Below are 19,662 nucleotides of genomic sequence, written 5' to 3' on the forward strand. Positions count from 1 at the left end.
AAGAAGGCACTTTAATGCAACTCCTAGTTCAGCTTCCACACATAAGCAGTTTGCAGACACCACCACTGATTTGTCTGCTTCTGTAGCTATTTCTAATCACAAACAGAGGGATTTTAGGTTGGTTCAGGTTTTGCTTTTACACAGCTTACTATTTCATGAGAAATGCCACTGTGTCATTCTTTACACATCACTGGAGGAAAGCCTTCCCCAAAAGATGGGTTTTGCATTGTTTCCAAATGTCAGGCATATCCAGATTTCTTGTAGTAAGGGGTTCCACCATCATGGACTACCTGCAATGAAACCGCTCTACCCTGGCCCCAGAGAAGTATCCCTGAAGGGCCACATCTTCCTACCCAGTAGACAGAGTAATTGCCTTCGCATAAGGGCTTTGAAAATGAGGATCAGGCACTTGAATTAAGCCCATAATAGAAGAGGGAGCCAGCAGAGTGTAGGTGGTATGTGTTTATAATACATCAGCTCAGTGTATGTGATGTCTCTGGTGACCAGTGCCATACAGTCTACTACTGCCTCCTGGGTAAAAGTTCTCCTTTAGCGCAAGTGATGTTTTTGGCACTGAAGGTCTATGACTTCAGACTTCACTGACAACTACTGTATCTGTACAAATGGGCAGTTGTATTTTGTTACAAGAACTCTTCAAAACAACAAAAAGCGTGGACCTTTTAAAAAGTAATAATCTGCTATTATTTAGGGGAAAATTTAATTGAAGCTTTTAGCTGGCCCCGTATTCACAACAGCAGATTAGTACGGAGAGGAGCAGAGCAGAGACTAAGGCTAAATACACTACAGAGCTTGCAGTGCTACTAGTGCAGCTGCTCTAAGCCGATAGGAGAGAGCTCTCCCGGGGACGTAATTACTCCAGCCCTGCAAGCAGTGGTAGCTATGTCGGCAGGAGAAGCTCTCATGCTCATATAGCACTGTCCACACCGGCACTTAGGTCCGTGTAATTTACACCACGCAAAAGGAGGCTTATTCACATCCCTGAGTGCCATAATTTATACCAATTTAAGCTATAGTGGGTACATAGCCTAACTCAGTCCTGTGTTGGCAGCAGAAAATTGGCAGGATGCTTAGCCCTGGAGGTAGGGAGTACTTTTTATTACAACTCACTAACCACTTTGGCTCAGGGCAGCATAGATTTTAAGGATGCACAAAGAATCTGGAAAATGATGGGAAACTCAGACCTACCTTCACTGCCCTTAGCAAAAGACTATTAATTCAAGTTGTTCCCTCTATCACAAAATCTATCTGGGACTCATAAAAAAAAATCCCACATAATGTAAATGTAATCCATTTGCATTAAAATGTTTTGAAATAAATAGATTTGGAGGGCTCTTAAGAAGCTTCATTGAACAGGGTATTGCAAAGCTCAACCAGAAAATCAAAGAGGGATAATAGAAAGCTATAACATTATGTCGATGTCAAAAATGTATTTTGGAGTTTGGTTGCTGTAAATAGCTCATGTTAGACTAGACTGTAATGTTACAATCTACCCTGAGTAAGGAGAGAAGCACTGCTGTACACCGAGCATGCTGAGCATGAGCAGGGCCGAGCATGGAGCAAGAAAATACCTTGCTTACTCCTCTTTGCAGCTAAGTAAAGGCTGTGACGATCTAGCACTTCGATCTTATTGTACACTAAATACATTCCACAGGAGAGAGGGCAAGTTTTTTAAATCACCTCCTAATGTTTCCTGAATGCTCCTTATTCATTGTCTGTTAGTTTGGTTTTTTTTTAAAAATCTATAGAATACCTACCTTATTCTGACAGATCTGGTGGGCTGATCTAGAATGAGCATCTGGTATCACTGCTGCACTGCAGCCTGCATTGAGGTCAAAAACTTCTAACGCTCGGTTGCTACCAGCCGTAAGTATAATATCTGTAACCTCTGTGAGTTAAAGTTCAAACAACATAAATAGATCTAATGAGGACAAGAGCAAAAAAAAAACCCTGTTTTAATAACATCTAGTTTATAAATGACTTGATTCATAAACGTATACTAAATTTCCATAAGCAGAATGCCCATACCGATCAAAAATAGGCACAAATATATACCTATTTCAATTGAAACAAACTCCTTAACTATTTCAGCAGCCAGATTCTTACTAGCAAATAGGCCAAAGTATGTCAGCAGCCTGCAAGAAAAGTGATTTTTTTAAATACAATACTACAAGTGTATGGAATAGGATTATTCACTTGCGGCTTTACCAAGCATAAAATGCTCATCCCAAATTCTTGCTAATAGAATCTATAGAATACATCACCATATAGGCATATATAATAGCAGCATTTATGTAGTATTTGGGGGGAGAAGTTGTCTCCAAACATTTTAAAAACATCAAATTAATTCTCACAATAGCCTAGTGAGGTAGTGAAATACTATTATTGCCATTTTACAGATGGGAAAGCTGAAGCAGAGTGGTGAAGTGATTTAAGCAAGGTCAGTGTCAGAAATCAGATTATAAATAAAATATTCCTGAGTCCACATAAATTAAGGGTAATTAACCAGTGAAATAATTTACCAAGAGTCATGATGGATTATCAATCACTGACAATTTTTGAATCAAGATTGGATATTTTTCTAAAAGATCTGCTCTAAGAATTATTTTGGGGAAGTTCTATGGCCTGTGTTATACAGGAGGTCAGATTAGATGCTCGTAAAGGTTCCTCGTGGCCCTGGAATCTGACATTATTAAGGCAACAATCTATCATAAAAAAATAAGAATAATTTTACTCTAAGTATTATTATGATTTATTTGGTGGTCATGCCTAGGGATTTCAGTCATGGAGCAGGGCCTCACTGTGCTAGATGCTATATACAAACATATAATATTATAAAACAGTCCCTGCCTCAAAGAATTCACAATCTAAATACGTTGATCTTCTAGGCTGGAGTCCAACAAAACTACTATGAAAAAATTACATTAGTACTATAATTGTAGAAAAAGATACTAGCTATAGAGTTCATGTCAACTTTTTACACTTGAACATTTCCATCCCATTCAGCCTAAAATACTGTACAGAAACAATAATTATCCAGGACTCAGGATACAAGAGTAGAAATCATTTATTGCTGAAAGGCTGGTAATCTCCACAGTAGAAGCCATGGGGAATTTTTGTACTGATTTGCAAATGCTCCTCTGTTTGTATCTGCAAAAGATATGAGATTAATGTACTACTTGGCAAAATAGAGTCATCATTTATGACCAAACGTAAACTTCTAATGAAACATCCGGAAGACAAGATCCCCTTTTTATTACCAGACAAAGCCACAGTAATATAAAGGTTCAGATCTGTTGACAGATAAAAAAAACAATTTAGTTGGAAGACTCATAGTAGAAAAAAACATGTATACACATAACGTAGGCATGAGTACTTTTTGCTCTAATGTACTAATGTTCAACTTTCAATCAACTTAAAATCAAAATAATTCAGCCTTCATCCAGAAGATGTTGAGTAAATCTTCCAATTATAACGATTATGAAAGTAGAAATATCACCAGGTATAGTGCTGTATTTCACATGCTGTGTATGAGGGAGAAAAGAGAGAAAATGGATGAGAAAACACACAAACCCTACTTTGTTTGACCCCTGGCATGGTACTAGAGATCTATTTCGAAAGGTTTTTTAAAAAATTGGTTAAGGTCTCATAATGTATCCGAATGCAGACTGGGTCAGGAAAAAGATTTCAAGTTTTAGCAACAGGCACTCGTTTGCTCTGCCACGGTTCAGGTAAAACACTGCTCACAGGTGAATTCAGTACTCCATGAGACAGAGTGGTACATACTGAGCAAACAAGTCCCATGAGCTGAGTCTGGAGAAACAGGCACAGATATCTTCCCTCCCCAACATGCATGAACAACAGATAAAGGACCTGTTCCAAATCCCACTGAAGTCAATGGGAGTCTTTCCATTAACTCCAATGAGAATTGGATCAGGCTAAAAGAGTAGAATCCTCTTTCCCCAACAACTGGAAGGGAAAGCAACCAAAGTTAATTGAAAAGAAAGAAAAAATAATCCATCCCAACTGAGAGGCCCTAGCACATTCAGGAGGCACTGTGGTTACACAGAGGAACCGTATATAATTTTTTTCCTCCCCACTTTCAGGGACAGAATGATAGCTTTGCTCTGGGACGAATGGCTGTGATGGTGTATAGGATTTTGTGGAGAGTTAGTCAGAGCACTGATTGGAAGGATGAGGAGGTTGGAATGACAATCACAGTGCAATTGTGAGGAGTAGAGGAAAGGAAACCTTTTAGTGCTTGACTGCATATGGAAAGGAAGATTATACAAAATGAGGGATATGACTATGAAAGAGGAGGTGACTTTAGAAAACTGACTGCAGTTAGCAGATAGAAAGGATACACAGGCACTTAGTATTCCTTGCATAAAGTAAGGGGTATTCTGGAAGTGATACATATTTTATTTGGAATAAAATGTTTTGTGTTTTCATTTAAAATTTTATTCACCTGATAATCCTAGAGCAGGATAAGATTTCTTTAAAAGGAGAGAAAAAATATTTCTGTTTCAGCATCACAAGTGAGCAGAGGAAATTAAAACTAAGTCCAACAGTAAGAATCTCGTCACCACTCTGCCCACTTTGTGTTTGGGTCAAACAGTCACAGAGGTGTAAAGGGACCCGAAAAGCCCTGGTTGAAGTTAGGGGACGATACACCTGTTGGAGGCACTGTGGAAGACAGCCAGAAGGCTGCCTTCCAAGGACTTCATCACAAGCACACAATTCTGCAGCCCTTAAGGCAACCTGGGATGCTGTCATAATTTAAATTGACCCCCCCAGGACTGTCTAAATTATGCTACCATGGTCCTCTCCAGCCCCCAGAGCAGCTCAGGATTAGGATGATGCACAAATGGCTTAAAGCCATCTTACTGCCGCCACATACCCTAAGAAGCTGGGGTATGTCTACACTAGAAATGTAACTTGACCTATATTAGGTTGACTTACAGCCACTGTAGTAATTACTGTGGTGGTGCATGTCCACACTACCCTCCTTGGGTCGGTGGTGTACATCCTCACCAGGAGCATTTCCACTAACCTAAGAGGGACAGTGTGGGGAATTGAGAGCCCAGTCTCTCAGCTCCTCTGGCAGCTTCCTGCCGGAAGCCTGGCTACCCCACAGGCTCCCGGCGGGCTGCCCTCCCGCTCCACTCCCTGTTCCCTGCTGGGAGAGGGATCCAACTCCCCGGGCTTCTTGCCCTAGCTCCCAGCTTGGAGCAGGATCCATTCTTGCCCCAGCTCCCAACCAGGAGCGGGGTCCAGCCACCCAGATCTCCAAGGGAGTGGGGTGCAGCTGGGCTCTAGATGCTCGGCTTTCTTGTCAATTTCACGGCTCCTGCCAACAGCCAATGTAAGGAATGCAGTGTTTACACAGACACTGTGTTACCCTAACTACACCAACATAAGCCTTTCTGTTTGATGTTGCATTATCTACTAGCATGGATGACTGCTTAGATTTTGAACAACTGCGTCTTTCAAACACTTCCAGTTTTAGTTCCAGGAAGTCTCTTGCCAATCCAATCAATGGCAAACCATAGTAAACAAATTCACTTGGGGAAATAAGAAATTCAGGGTTAAGCAATCAACTTTACAAAGGGCCACGACAAAAGGGAGGATTGGATTTACCAATATTAAGCACTATTACCTAGCTAGTAGAAATCTGATGTACTGGATAACAACAAACCCTAATAAGCACTGGGCAGAGAGCTAGAACAAGCTTATTTTTGTGCAGTAAAACTCCACGTGATCCCCTAGGTATCCTGTTGAAAACAAACTCTTCTGAAGTACCTGAACTCAACATTTTACTATTTATCAGCATTTTAAGGACTCTTCTTAGCTTGAAACACTTAGCATGGAATTCTGCCTATCCATGTACAGTATGTGCTGGAGTGAGCTGTAGCTCACGAAAGCTCATGCTCAAATAAATTGGTTAGTCTCTAAGGTGCCACAAGTACTCCTTTTCTTTTTGCGAATACAGACTAACACGGCTGTTACTCTGAAACTTGTTTGCAGTGTTTTTGTTATCATGTTAGTCCCAGAATGAGAGAGACAAGGTGGGTGAGGTAATATCTTTTATTGGATGAACTTCTGTTAAGTCTGTGAACCACATCTGCAGGCAGTATTCAAGGTGTGGGCGTAACATGGATTTATATAGAGGCAATATGATATTTTATGTCTTATTATCTATCCTGTCTTGATTCCCAACATTCTGTTCGCTTTTTTGACTGCCACTGCACATTGGGTGGATGATTTCAGAGAACTATCCACAATGACTCCAAGATCTTTCTTGAGTGGTAACAGCTAATTTAGACCCCATCATTGTATATGTATTGTTAGGATTATGTTTTCCAATGTGCTTTGCATTTATCAACATTAAATTTCATCTGCCATTTTGTTGCCCAATCATCCAGTTTTGTGAGATCCTTTTGTAGCTCTTCACAGTCTGCCTGGGACTTAACGATCTTGAGTCGTTTTGTATGTATTCTGACATGAGGAAATTTTACCCTCTCTGATGATACCATTTAGTTAAGGAAGTTCTCGATAAAAAGGATGATTTTGCATTTAATCACAGACGTAGTAGTCAGGCCTTCTGGATTCTACTCCTAGGATTGCAAGAAACCTCGTGTGACATTTGCAAAGAAGGCTCTCTCTGCCTCACTTCTCTCATTTAGAAAATACTTACCCACCTCACAGGGATATTGTGATGTTTATTCTCTAACGCTTACAGAACTCTTTGACATCCTTGTTTGGAAGGCCCCACAGAATGGGAACAGTATTAAGATTATTACTATTTATTATTGTATTGTCTTTACCTCTAAAAATTGAGAGAATCCATTGGCCATCCAGATTGCATTACCATGCTCTTCTAATTAAAGGATTAAAGCATTCTTTATGGTTCCTTCTAGACTTCTTGAATCTGTTCCAACAAGCATTTTTCCAAACTCAGCGCATGGAGTGAGAGTTGTGAAAAACAAAAGAAGTGACACCATGCTTTACAAAAGTAAAAATGCCAGGAAATGGACTGGAGGAAAGCCATAAATAAAATGTCAAAGCAAATTAAACTTTTTAAAAATACTTCCTTTTTAATAACAACTGGTCCTCAGAATAATCTGGGTTTTTTTTTTATAATGTCAACAGTTTCAAGTTTGTCCTTTTAGCATTACAAAAAATAACCCAAGGAAACTAATGGCATGGTGTTAGGAGTTGGCACTGCTTTAAGTGATACTGATTTAGTGGATACCTGCAGCATCGAGAGGAAAATATTTGAACAAAAATAGAGATTTCCAGATATCGTCCAGTTATCCTACAACATAATTGCTTCATAGCTTTTGAGTAAGTCCACAAAAATACTAAGAAAATCAATCCATTAAACGAGCTTAGAATTAGAAAATAAAGCTTTAGTCATTTGGATCTGAAACATCAGGATTGAAATTTCTATAGCATCTCATTCTAGGATCAAAAAATGGACTTACAAAGATAGGTAAGGAGTATTATCCCCATTTTACAGAAAGGGAAACTTAAGTTTAAAAAAGTAGAACTGAAAAATAGTAGAAAGGAAATTGCAGCATAATGGTGGCATAAAAATATAAAGATCAAAGATGAAATTTTAGAATTATACGGATGCTCAAAAGTATTGCTGTAAACTAGCAACAGTGAATGGAAAACAGAAACACGCAGTAATGGGAGATTGGAAGGGTGTGAAGTTTCAGTTGTAAATTAAAAGATTAACAGGAAGTCAGTGGCATTTCCGTATAATTGGGTCAGTTCAAGTGAGAGAATGGCCTGTAACAGAGGGGAGACTTGGGAAAAGGACTAAGAGAAGGCAAGAACTAGAAAAAACAGGTTAATGGGGGAGGAGTAGGTGGATATAGTAGAACAGGCCTACAGCAGAATGGAGGAAATCCATGCACAAATGTCAAGACTAAGAAAACAATATTTGAATTGTATGTGGTAACAGAAAGCCACTGAAAGTGATGGAAGTGATACAGTTGCTTTCCTGCTCTGGCAAACGAAATCTGGCTACCTCTGAAGTTCAGAAAATATTGAGGAAGACCATAAAAAAGTTAGTTTCAATAACTGTAATGAGAAGTAATTAAGGCATGAATACATATTTCAGCAGAGGCAACAAAATGTAAAGAGCAGTTTTAGGAGGTTAACGACAATAGTAGTAGTAACCTTTGCCTCTGAAAATATATTCTTGATCAAAAAACTTTTGAGACATGATTCATTTTCATTCTGTGATACCCAGACAAAGATATATGTAAGATTACTTTTGTTAAAATAATCCACAAAGCACCTACTGATAGAACACTGTTCCATTAATGGAAATGTTTTACCAACCGTTTTAGGTCATCCTTGCTCGTGTCAAGATAGTAACTTAACAGATGAAATTCAGCTCCACAACACAGCAATATAAATGTATCTATGTAATAAAACTGTGCAAAGCGTATAGATTTATGGAACATCTCCTTGCCCTGAAATGCAAAGTGAATAATTAAGAATAGAATCTATACTATATAATTTTTTCCAGGGAATTTATAGCACTAAGACAGAACAGGTTAACTGAGTAAAGATATGCCCTTTTCATTCTCAATACTTACTCATCCCAAGATCTACTTTTTTTTTGTTTCCATTAGTTGGCACCAACATTAATAACATCTGTAGTCAGTTAAATCTAATGTAATCTGGTTTAACATATTAAACTTCCATTTTTTTGAATTGGAATTCAGGGACAGACTGAAATTAAACATGGTATTACAGACTAGCGCCAATAAAAGTATGAAGAATTATAGACTACAGTGAGTAAAGCCAAAACTTTCAGAAGTTTGGGTGCCTCAAATTTTGGTTATATAACTTGAGACACATAAGGCCTGACTTGCAAAGGTGCTGTGTACCCATAGTTCGCACTGGTGTCAAAGCTGTAAGTACTCAGCAACTCAAAGTCAGACAAAATGCCAACTCTTGCAAATTTATCACGAGAGACATGCTTTCTAAGTAAAATTAAGCCTCACTCATGATCAGCCATGGCTGAAAAAAAATCCTGACATTGTAGAGTTCTATCACCAAGATCATGAGTGAGGCTTAATTTTACTTAGAAATCAGTGACAGTTTGCCCCGGGCAGCTGCTCCCCTGCCAGTCTGGGAAGTGGGAGAGGTGACCCCACTACAGCCACCCCAGGCCTGAGGAGGGTGAAGAATCCTAAGAGGAGCAGAAGTGAGGCCGGAAGGGCTGAACTATGGCCTGGGAGCTACAGGGGGGCTGAAGTGGTAGGGAGTCTGTACTGATGGTGGGTTCTGGGTCGATGGAGTGAGTGCTGGGATAGTGCTCTGAGGCTGGCGGGGGTTGATAGGGCAGAAGGCCTAAACTGATAGGGTGGTGACAATGGGGCCTAGGGAACTGAAGTGAGAGGGGGCTGAATTGAGGGGGGTTGGGTGGGGACAGAACTGATGGGGGATTGGATTAATTGCTGGGCAGGAGAGTGGCAGATGTGGGGATGAGAGCTCCTGCAAACAGGAGCCAAAATCACCTTATCCAGTACATGTGAGAAAGTGGGCAACATTAATTGTCACATGCACACAGCCTCGGGATGGGCAGGGGGAGTTCAAAAATCCAGAGATTGACCTAAAAAACACAATAGAACCTTTTTAAAAAACAACTCATCATTTTTTGGGCCAATCTGATGATTTCTGGTGGTCTGACTTATGATTTTTCATCTCTTGAAGTTGGCAATACTAAGTCAAGCACTGTGTGTCCTAACCTGGGCTCCCAACAAAAGAGAGTTTTGGGTACTGATAATATGCAGAACAGGGCCTACTATGTGTCTAACTGACATGAGTTACTCATTACCAGAAATAGGGCAGGTTCTGAATTGCAGACTGACCAGATCCTTAATGTTCTGTCTTCTGATGCAGAAACTAACCACCTCTTGTCATGACTCCAGCCAACAGAGTTAATTGCACCATCATGACCTAACAAAAATAATAATGGTAATATCAGAAAATCTATTTCTCATATTCACCCAGAGATAACATATTGATTGGATATAATTATTCAGCATTTTAAAAATAGCTTTTATGTATAGGCTTCTGTCAAGGTTCCTTCCCCACTCTGAACTCTAGGGTACAGATGTGGGGACCTGCATGAAAGACCCCCTAAGCGTATTCTTACCAGCTTAGGTTAAAAACTTCCTCAAGGTACAAACTTTGCCTTGTCCTTGAACCCTATGCTGCCACCACCAAGCATGTTAAACAAAGAACAGGGAAAGAGCCCACTTGAAGACATCTTCCCGTCCCCAAGCCCTGTACCCCCTTTCCTGGGGAAGGCTTGGTAAAAAATCCTCACCAATTTGTACAGGTGAGCACAGACTCAAACCCTTGGATCTTAAGAACAATGAAAAAACAATCAGGTTCCTAAAAGAAGAATTTTAATTAAAGAACAAGTAAAAGAATCATCTCTGTAAAATCAGGATGGTAAATACCTTACAGGGTATTCAGATTCAAAACATAGAGAATCCCTCTAGGCAACCCCTTAAGTTACAAAAAGACACACAGGAATATAAATTCCATTCAGCACAGCCTATTTTACCAGCCATTTAACAAAAGGAAATCTAATGCCTTTCTAGCTAGATTACTTACTAACTTTTTACAGGAATTCTGAGCTGCATTCCTGATCTGTTCCTGGCAAAAGCATCACACAGACAGACCCTTTGTTCCCCGCCCCCCTCCAGCTTTGAAAGTATCTTGTCTCCTCATTGGTCATTTTGGTCAGGTGCCAGAAAGGTTATCTTAGCTTCTTAACCCTTTACAGGTGAAAGAGTTTTGCCTCTGGCCAAGAGGGATTTTATAGCACTGTATACGGAAGAGTGGGTACCCTTCCCTTTATATTTATGACAGCTTCAAAGAGTTTGATTTAAATCAGTAAACATCAATCCTTGTTGATTTTTCTCTCCACCCAAAAACAGATGAAAAATGTCTTTCATTAATAATCCAAATTCACAATGTTAAAAAAGTATCAAATTGTTACATTGTATACAACTGGCGCACATTTTGCTGCCAATGCTATCAGGGAATTACTGAGAAAATAATACATGTTTTATTCTTGATTTTATTATACGGTTGATTTTTGCATGGTCATTTTTATTTACTCAAAATTTGAAATAGTATCTGAATACTTTTAAATTCCTACAATATCAATCTGTCAATTAACACTAAAGAAATACTTCTATGTAAAAATCACTGTTCATCAAAACTAATGAAAAAATAAAAATGAAATCCTTTCAAGCCTCTATATAAGTTAGCAACAATGGGGCATTTGGAGATCTTTACTGGTGAGATAATGATAAACTAATCAGAGCGGAGTTTTAGCCCACGGCAAGACTTGGTTATTGTACCAGTTTGATGATTTATCTTTTAAAGACCTAAAGACTTCTTTCGCATTTAAAATAAAATACCATTAGGATTTTCAAAAAGCTCAAAGGTAATTTGTCTTGAAACATAAAATACTTTCTGAAGTTTGATTCCATTTGTTCCATAAGATCAACAGCAGTTTTATTTGTCTCACTGAAAATCAGGTTTACAATTTTAGTACTTGATATTAGGTACTTTTGTAGAAAATCTTCTCTGGCCACATAAATATGGATGTGAAGCCAGGTCATTTGAAGTAATTGTTGTGATATGGCTAAGTCAACACATTGCCATATTGTGCGAGGGTTGATTTTAAAAAAAATAAAAATAGATTTGCTTCAGACACTGGGTTTTCACTGTGTGTCTAAAAAGAAAAATGTAAATGAGAAACACTGAATTGCCTGTAAATATACCATTGCCAATATATATAATTAATCTTGCATAATATGTTACTAAAATAGAGATTGTACAGTTTGTTTGCTTAAAATCAACCTGTTAGGTAATTTAGCAGCAGCTCAGACTAATATTAGTCAAATTGTAGCAGAAAACTGCCCCGGAAAATAGAAATGCAATTAACCTTTTTAATGTCAGGCTTCCAAAGTCAGAGAATGCTATTCTCTGATTAATCAGCCTCTATGACCACTTACCCTTAGGACTCACCCACATCCTCAGCAAAAGGTTGAACACCACCAAACTTACAGTACTGAAACAAGAATATAAGTAGTATGGTCGATTCTCTGAACTGGACCTTTTCAGTTCCACTAGGACCTGTAAGAGTTTGCTGATGAAAGATCTCAGCCTAAAAAGAACTCTAACTTTAGGAGGGTTATACTTCCATTGTTATTTATGGTCTTCGGGCTCTGAATCAGGCTCTCTTTTAAGAAGTTATCCAAATAATGGAAAGCTACCTTAGAGGGAAAGGACCTCCATTTTCAAAATATTGTGAACCTCGTTGTTTGGATGCTTAATGTAAGGTGTTTGGAATCTGATTATCAGAGGTGCTGAGGGTCAAAAATTCCAGCTGAAGTCAACAGGGCTGTTAGGAGGACAATTGAAAGGAGTAGGTCAAGAAGGCATGATATCTGTGACCTGCAGGAGTGTGGCATTTGAAGGTGGTTCTAAAATGGTTTAGGCACCCTTGCATTTGCCTCAGCCATTTGTAATAATACCAGATACTTTGTCAGACAAGGTTTGATTCTACAGAACACAACCCACCACCACACCAAGATCAATAATTACAAAAGGACCTCCCTCTTAATTCACCTTACAGATTACGGTAGCCCTAAATCTAATTTTGTGAATTCACTAGAAAGGAGAATTTAGTAAAGAAATGTCCTTGAAGATAAAACTCAAGTAAACAGGCAATACTACATCAAAGAAAAGAACCATGAATAGTTAGTTATATGAATCATATTTTAATGGAATTTGACCTGAAGGCAAAATATCCATTTAAATACTGTTAAATGGTTTCCAGATTCCAACTCTGAGAAGATGTAGGCCTTACAATGCTACAATTTAATATTTTTATTGCTAGCAATTTGTTATTATAACCACAAGGAAATAAGTGGCTTCCACTGTACACAGTCCTACAGCAGATGATTACGATTAAGAAAATATTTCATAAAAAGAGATAGTTATTGATTGCAGATCGTAGTTTACAATAGCTATAACCCCTCATCAGTAAACAGTTTATGGAAGAAGCAGCCTTTTTCAGTTTGGTTTAAGGCTGTTAAAATAAGAGTTAGCTACTACGAAGACAGCAGTTCAAAATTCAGACACACTATATAGAAATCAATTAGTTAATTGATAATTTCTAATTTAGAATATATTTGTCCTGCTAATAATTGCATACAATTCAAAGAAAAATGTTACATAAAAGCCAATCATCACGTTTTGTTAATCTTATTTCCCTATAAGAAATACGTTGAATTTCAGTTGACATTTAAAGTTCCTATGCTGCCCCCTTGTGCACATTTTTATATTTCAGTCAACTGCAGTTCTGCCTGGAACAGATCTATGTATTACTTTAATTACCCTGTGATATTGTACGGTTGCAGCATGTAAGAAGAGAAAACTGTAGTTAAGATTTTCAATTATATAGTGTATCAACATAAACTGGTTTATAAATTATAGTATTTAGATTGTAAACTCTTCAGGTCAGGGACTCATAACATTTTTGCCTGTCAACTGCCTAATATATCTTGAGTTTTGTTATACTTTATTATTTGTATAATAATCAACACAATAATTCAAGTAGAGAAGGCACCTCCATTTTATGTCTGTATCACAGTACAGTAGCTTTCACACCCAAAATGATCATACCCCTTCAGGTAAAATTTCAAAGCCAGTCCTTAATTCTCAGAACAAAGGGGGGGGGGGTAGGGGGTTGTTTATTTTTTTAAATTTTGTAAGGTTCTATTGAGGTACTTGAGTTATCTGTGTAAAAAGTGAAAAACACAGTATAACACAACTCCCATTTTTCCAAAAATGGCAGGGCACATGAGAAACCTTAGGAAAATCTGAGGTTTGGCAAACTGCAGGAGCTATCCAGGACATTTACATTTTCTGCAGTCTAGGTCCCCAAACCCCAGGCACAGTAAAGAAGAGGCCAACTGGCTTCAAAAGAGTTTTCACTCAGGGCTCCCCAATCCTGAGGCACATTGAATACAATGTTGGCTGGCTTTGTAGAGTGATTGGCTTCAAAAAAGCCATGCTACCTGTAACCCTTTTAAAGCTGGCCAGCATACTCTTCGCTTCACTCTAAGAGCTGCAGCACCCAGAGCCAACTCTGAATAGGAATACAGTACAACCACAGGCGATAAAAACAAGTTTAATTTAAACCACGAGTTCCAGTTAACTGGATTTTGGTATATTGGGGCTGTAATGCTCCTCCATGATGATGTACAAAAAGATATTTTCCACCAGTCAGAAAAATGTCCAGATGCTTTCTTGGCACTCAAATAACTTAACAGCTGCTGCTGCGTTTTTGTTTTTTTTTTCCTTTTTTAAAAAAATTGAAGTTCAAACTTGCCATGATTTTACATTCTCAATGAGAATTAATTAGTGCCTTTGACTAAAAAATGAAGTTGTAAACATAATAATCTGGTGCTCCAAATAGCAGCACAGTTGTTAGAAAGTAAGTAGGAAATCAATACAGGATTCCCTGATACTCTGAGATGTGCAGACCAAGCTATGTGAAGGGGGAAAAAACATACAGATCTGGTGCTATACAATTGAAATGGTTGATCTCATACTATTATTATTTATATTTCAGTAGCGCATACATGCTCTAAGCAGGGATCAGGCCCTATTTTACTAGAGGCTTTATAAACATGTATTTAAGAGATCTTCCCAGCACAAAAGGCATTCACAGTCTAGATTAATGATAAAAAACTGAGGTAAATAACACAACCAGATAGGCATACGCCACAGGATAAACAATAACAAGAACATTTTTGTGTAGACTGTGCCCACAGTTTAGCTTGCCATCTACCTAGCCATTATCAAATAGCAATGTTCTGAATGCATTTTAAGAAAGGATTTGAAGATAAGATCCACGAATCTTTTCAGAGTGTCATATATAATGGCTGGAAAGGGATAAAGAGAGAAAAATATTTGTGGACAAAGTAAACTGGCAGGTGGGGAAGGCTGAGAACATTGATGGGGCACAGACAGCTGTAACAATACAATAAGGTAATAGACAATCATCTTAAAAGTGAGGACAAGAAACATATCTGATACAAATACCTTCTGTTAAAAACAACACCCCCACCCCATCAAAACTTATTTTTTAATGAAAACTCTGGCACAACTGTAATTATAGTGCTACCACCATTCCACTATAAACAAACATATGCCCTTGAGAAGGCTTTTAAATTAGCATGAAGAGGGATTATTCGGTGTACACTAGCTTAGTTTAAAGAACAAATCTATTTGGTCTTTTGCTTTATATACAATGTTTGTTTTAAGAAAGAGGGGAACATACTAGTAAAAAAAATCTTATTCCATAGTTTAGTATAACTGCATATTATCTAATCCTTTATTGGAAAGGGAAAACCCTTTAACTTAAAAAAAAATCACAAGAACAGAAATATGTAAGTGAAACTTAACGACTTTCTAACACTGATTCACCACTGCCTGACATCACTCTGGAGGGTAAATCTCTTGGCATTGTCAACAGCTTTTGCTACTTGGGTTCTATGATCAGCATGAATCTTGGCCTTCAGACTGAACTGACTATCAGAACTGCAAAATCAAGAGAAATAAAGCATTGCTTATCTAACGGAGGAGTGTGTTTTCAGCTAAGAGAGAAATGGAAGATGGAGGAAATTGTTGTTCCCTTTATAGATTATGGAGAGGTAAGAACAGAGGTCCTCTTTAGAAGTTAACAAATCTCTTCTCTCTATACCTTTTTTAAAACAAGACATACTAGTACTAACATATGATTAAAAGTACTCCAAACTACATAGACTAAGATGTAGAAAAACAAAACAATTCCCCCACAAACATTACAAGGTCTGCCCAACCAGTCACTAACACTAGGAAAATGCCTTCTCCACTGATTTTACATATGGCCTTCTAGAATATTTTCACCCACAGTAATACAGGTGAAAAGATATAGTCAACAGACAGGCCCTTTTTATCATTCTGAAGAAACTGGGTTGTCCCCCCAAAATTGCTGATCATTCATTCATTACATCCAGGTATGAGGGCAACTGTAATATATGAAAATATGGAATCAAATGCCTTTGGCATCAACAAATGGGTGAAATGGGTGTGTCTAAGACCCTATGCTGTTTAACATACTTTTCATTCCTGCTTTTTCATGCATTTAAGGACAGCAATGATGGCATTTATCTTCAAATCAGACTAGATGAAGGCTTGTTCAACATCACAAGGTTTAGAGTGAAAACCAAGGTGAAAGAGCCGAGAGAGTTCCTGTTTGCAGATGATACAGCTTTCATTGCCCAGAGTGAATCTTCCCTGCTAAATCTCTTGGGTAGATTTTCTGTGTCATGGGTTGACAATTAGTTTCAAGAAAACTGTGATCAGGTACCAAGGGGTGGAAGAACCAATGATTGACATCACTCTGGAGGGTCTCTCTCTTGGCATTGTCGACAGCTTTTGCTACTTGGGTTTTATGATCAGCAGCAATCTTGACCTTCAGAGTGAACTGACTAACAGAACTGCAAAAGGAGCTAAGAATTTGCGGCTTTTACAGAAACATGCATGGAATAACTGCAAACTATCGACTAAGGTGAAGATGCAAATGTATGAGACTTGTGTGCTTTCATCTCTGCTTTATGGTTCAGAAATGTGGACTACATATGCTAGGCACATCAGGAGACTGAATAGCTTCCATATGAGATACACCTGTGCAAGATCCTGAAAATAAAGTGGGAAGACAAAATATCAAAGACAGAGATGCTGGAGCATGCAGGACTGACACACTTAGAAACTACAGTAGAATCTCAGAGTTACAGACACCTTGGGAAAGGAGGTTGTCTGCAACTCTGAAATGTCCGTAACTCTGAACAAGACGTTGTGGACTTCAGCCACTGGGGTGGGGGGGCTGCAGCCGCAGAGGGAGAAGGGGGTCAGGGCTTCTGACCCTCGGGAGCACCAGGGCTCAGGGTTTTAGATCTGGGGGAAGTACTGAGGCTCGGGGCTTCAGCCCCACCGTTCTGTTCTCGGCTTCTGCCCCATGGGGGGCACCAGGGCTTGGGGCACCCCATGGCTCCACTCCCTGTTTCATCCAGGGGAGGCGGGCATGCTGGGACTCAGGGCTTTAGCTACAGGGGGAGTGCTGGGGCTGAAACCAGCACCCCCCGCAGGGCAGAAGCTGGGAATGAGGCTGTGGGGCTGAAGCCCTGAGCCCTGGCACCCCCCAAAAGGCTGAAACCAGGAACGGAGCCGCAGGGCTGAAGCCGGTGACCAGTAAGTCTGGAACTCTGGTGTTCATATCTTTGAGATTCTATTGTACTAACAAGAGGAGGAGGTTGCAATGGCTCAGTCATGTCAGCAGAATGGGAGGAGACTGTATCCCCAAGAATATTTTGTACAGATTCGAGACAGCTCTAGAAAGCAGGGTCACCCTGTATGGCAGTACCGCAACATGCGCAAAAGTGAGGTGAAGTTGTTCAGCATCAATGCAGAAAGCTGGGAGGAGTGCGCAGAATTCCATCCAATCTGGAGGGAATATCTGGCACTGGGTGCAGCTCAACATGAAGCAGCTTTGATCCAGAGGATGGAAGCAAAGTGAGAAAGAAGAACGCAGTGTACTATTATCTTGGACTCCAACTCAGACAACACATGGATCTGTGAAATTTGTAACAGTGTTGCTCTTGAATAAGGCTGCTCACCCATAAGCTGACTCATAAGGCAACTGACTAGACCTTTTATGGATACACCATGATCCAGTGGATCAACGGTTGCCTATAATAAATAGAATTTGGAGAAACTAGCAAAACACACAAAAAATCCTGACTTGTATTTTATATGCAGAAATGCCTTTAACATAAGAGATCATTACAAAATGTGCATGTCACAAGCTATTTTTTGATAGGTAAAAGTCTAACCAGGAAAGTGTAGCCTTTGTTTAGCTTATTTATATAAACTTTTAAAACATATTTTGCATCTGTTTTTACAAATGAAGATATGTATTCTTATTTTTGTAAATATATAAAACTATATTACTAAAAATTAAGCCAAGTTATTTTGTAAATCTTTTGCCTTAAGAAAACATATTTGACATTTTTATTCCAAATTATTATTAAAACAAAGAATACCATAAATGCATTTTATGAGCTATAATTTCCTCCCCATAACTCAAAATTTGAAACACAAACAAAATTGCTGAAAAGTCTGAAAAAACAAACACGCTAGCGATCAGAATACTGTAATCTCTTTAAAAGAAACCTCAAAATAGGAGGAGAAGCATACAGGATGTAAATTATTCTATAATTAAACATGACAAGTCATATCTAATATCTAGGGAGCCATGTTATACCTTCTAATCCAACTCTAATTTTAGCACAATGCTTTAAAAGCCTCTCTAAATTAATATAAGATTATAGAATCTTTATCGAGACATAATTTTCCAAAATCATTTTTCCATAAATCATTTATTTTAGATCTGACAAGGAAACCCATTTTTAAAAATGGCTAAATCAGCTTCCATTACACAATTCCACAACAAAATACTGATCCAGCTATATGACATTATGTAAATTATGAAGTTTACTGTTGTTTTCAATGTTAGGGCCTGATCCTGCAAACCCTTAGGCCTTTCTCCTAAAAAGGCTTATTTAGAGTGTATAAAATTAAGCATGTGCATAAGTCTTAGCAGGACTGGGACTTTCCTAACGTGAATAGTCCCTTTGATTTCAAAGGGCTACCCCTCATAAGCAGGGGTCTGCAAGATCAAGACCACCATTATCCAAATCATTATTTTAACTTTTTGGCTAAAAGCAGTCATCTGGCAAGTACATTTCTATTGTTTACCTTCTCAGTGATCTGAGGAACTCTAGAAAAACAGAAGCCAATTCAAGCCTGGAACAATGATAACCAGACAAACAAGTTTACTATATCCTTACTCAGAAGTAGTACGGTTTTTTTTATTCTTCATATAGTGACAAGAGTGGAATCTTTTAATTTACAAGTTTATTTAAACTGAAAATGCATCACTCCATATAAACTATATTTACAAAAAGTTTACCTGAAAAAACAGCCGGTGTTCCTGTCAGGTTGGAATTGAATACCAGTAAAGATTTGTCAGCTAGGCCACAAGCTAACAACTCTCCATCCCCTGTAAAAAAGATTCCCTACAGGTTTATGGGTTGTGAGGAGTGTGTGTCTTAATCATTTTTTTTAAAAAGTCATAAATATACCAGGCAGAGGGGAAAATATGTTACAGCACATAAAAATATATAATCAGCTTTCATCTAACTTGTTTACCATTCTCACTTTCTATGGAAATCAGTTAAGATGCAGGGGGAAAAATATGACTCATTACAAGGCAGAATGTCATTTTTTTAAAGAAAAAATCCTAAACAAATATTACATAAATATTTTGCAGTCACATTTATCTACTTCCTGATTTATAAAAATTACTATCTATCTCTGTATAAATGACACATCCTCCTTCCAGGGGTACCAGAATAAAAAATAATCATACTTACGAGAGCACCAAGACTCCTTTGTCAGTATTCTGATAACTTCTGAAGC

The 19,662-nt window shown here is 38.4% G+C and overlaps 1 protein-coding gene across 1 annotated transcript in view; it reads right to left on the minus strand.

Moving 5' to 3' along the window:
• Positions 1–19,662, minus strand: part of WDR27 (WD repeat domain 27) — a 189,381-nt gene that overhangs the window by 106,450 nt on the left and 63,269 nt on the right. Inside the window, exons 17-21 of the mRNA XM_084622670.1 lie at positions 19,154–19,243; positions 9,881–10,002; positions 8,374–8,507; positions 3,071–3,168; positions 1,776–1,897 (exon numbers count right to left, since the gene is read on the minus strand). Of these exons, the coding sequence (XP_084478796.1) occupies positions 1,776–1,897; positions 3,071–3,168; positions 8,374–8,507; positions 9,881–10,002; positions 19,154–19,243 (566 nt within the window). The remainder of the gene's footprint in view (positions 1–1,775; positions 1,898–3,070; positions 3,169–8,373; positions 8,508–9,880; positions 10,003–19,153; positions 19,244–19,662) is intronic.

Source organism: Lepidochelys olivacea, assembly GCF_965140295.1.
Source record: "Lepidochelys olivacea isolate rLepOli2 genome assembly, chromosome: 3".
In the NCBI taxonomy this organism is placed as follows: domain Eukaryota; kingdom Metazoa; phylum Chordata; order Testudines; family Cheloniidae; genus Lepidochelys; species Lepidochelys olivacea.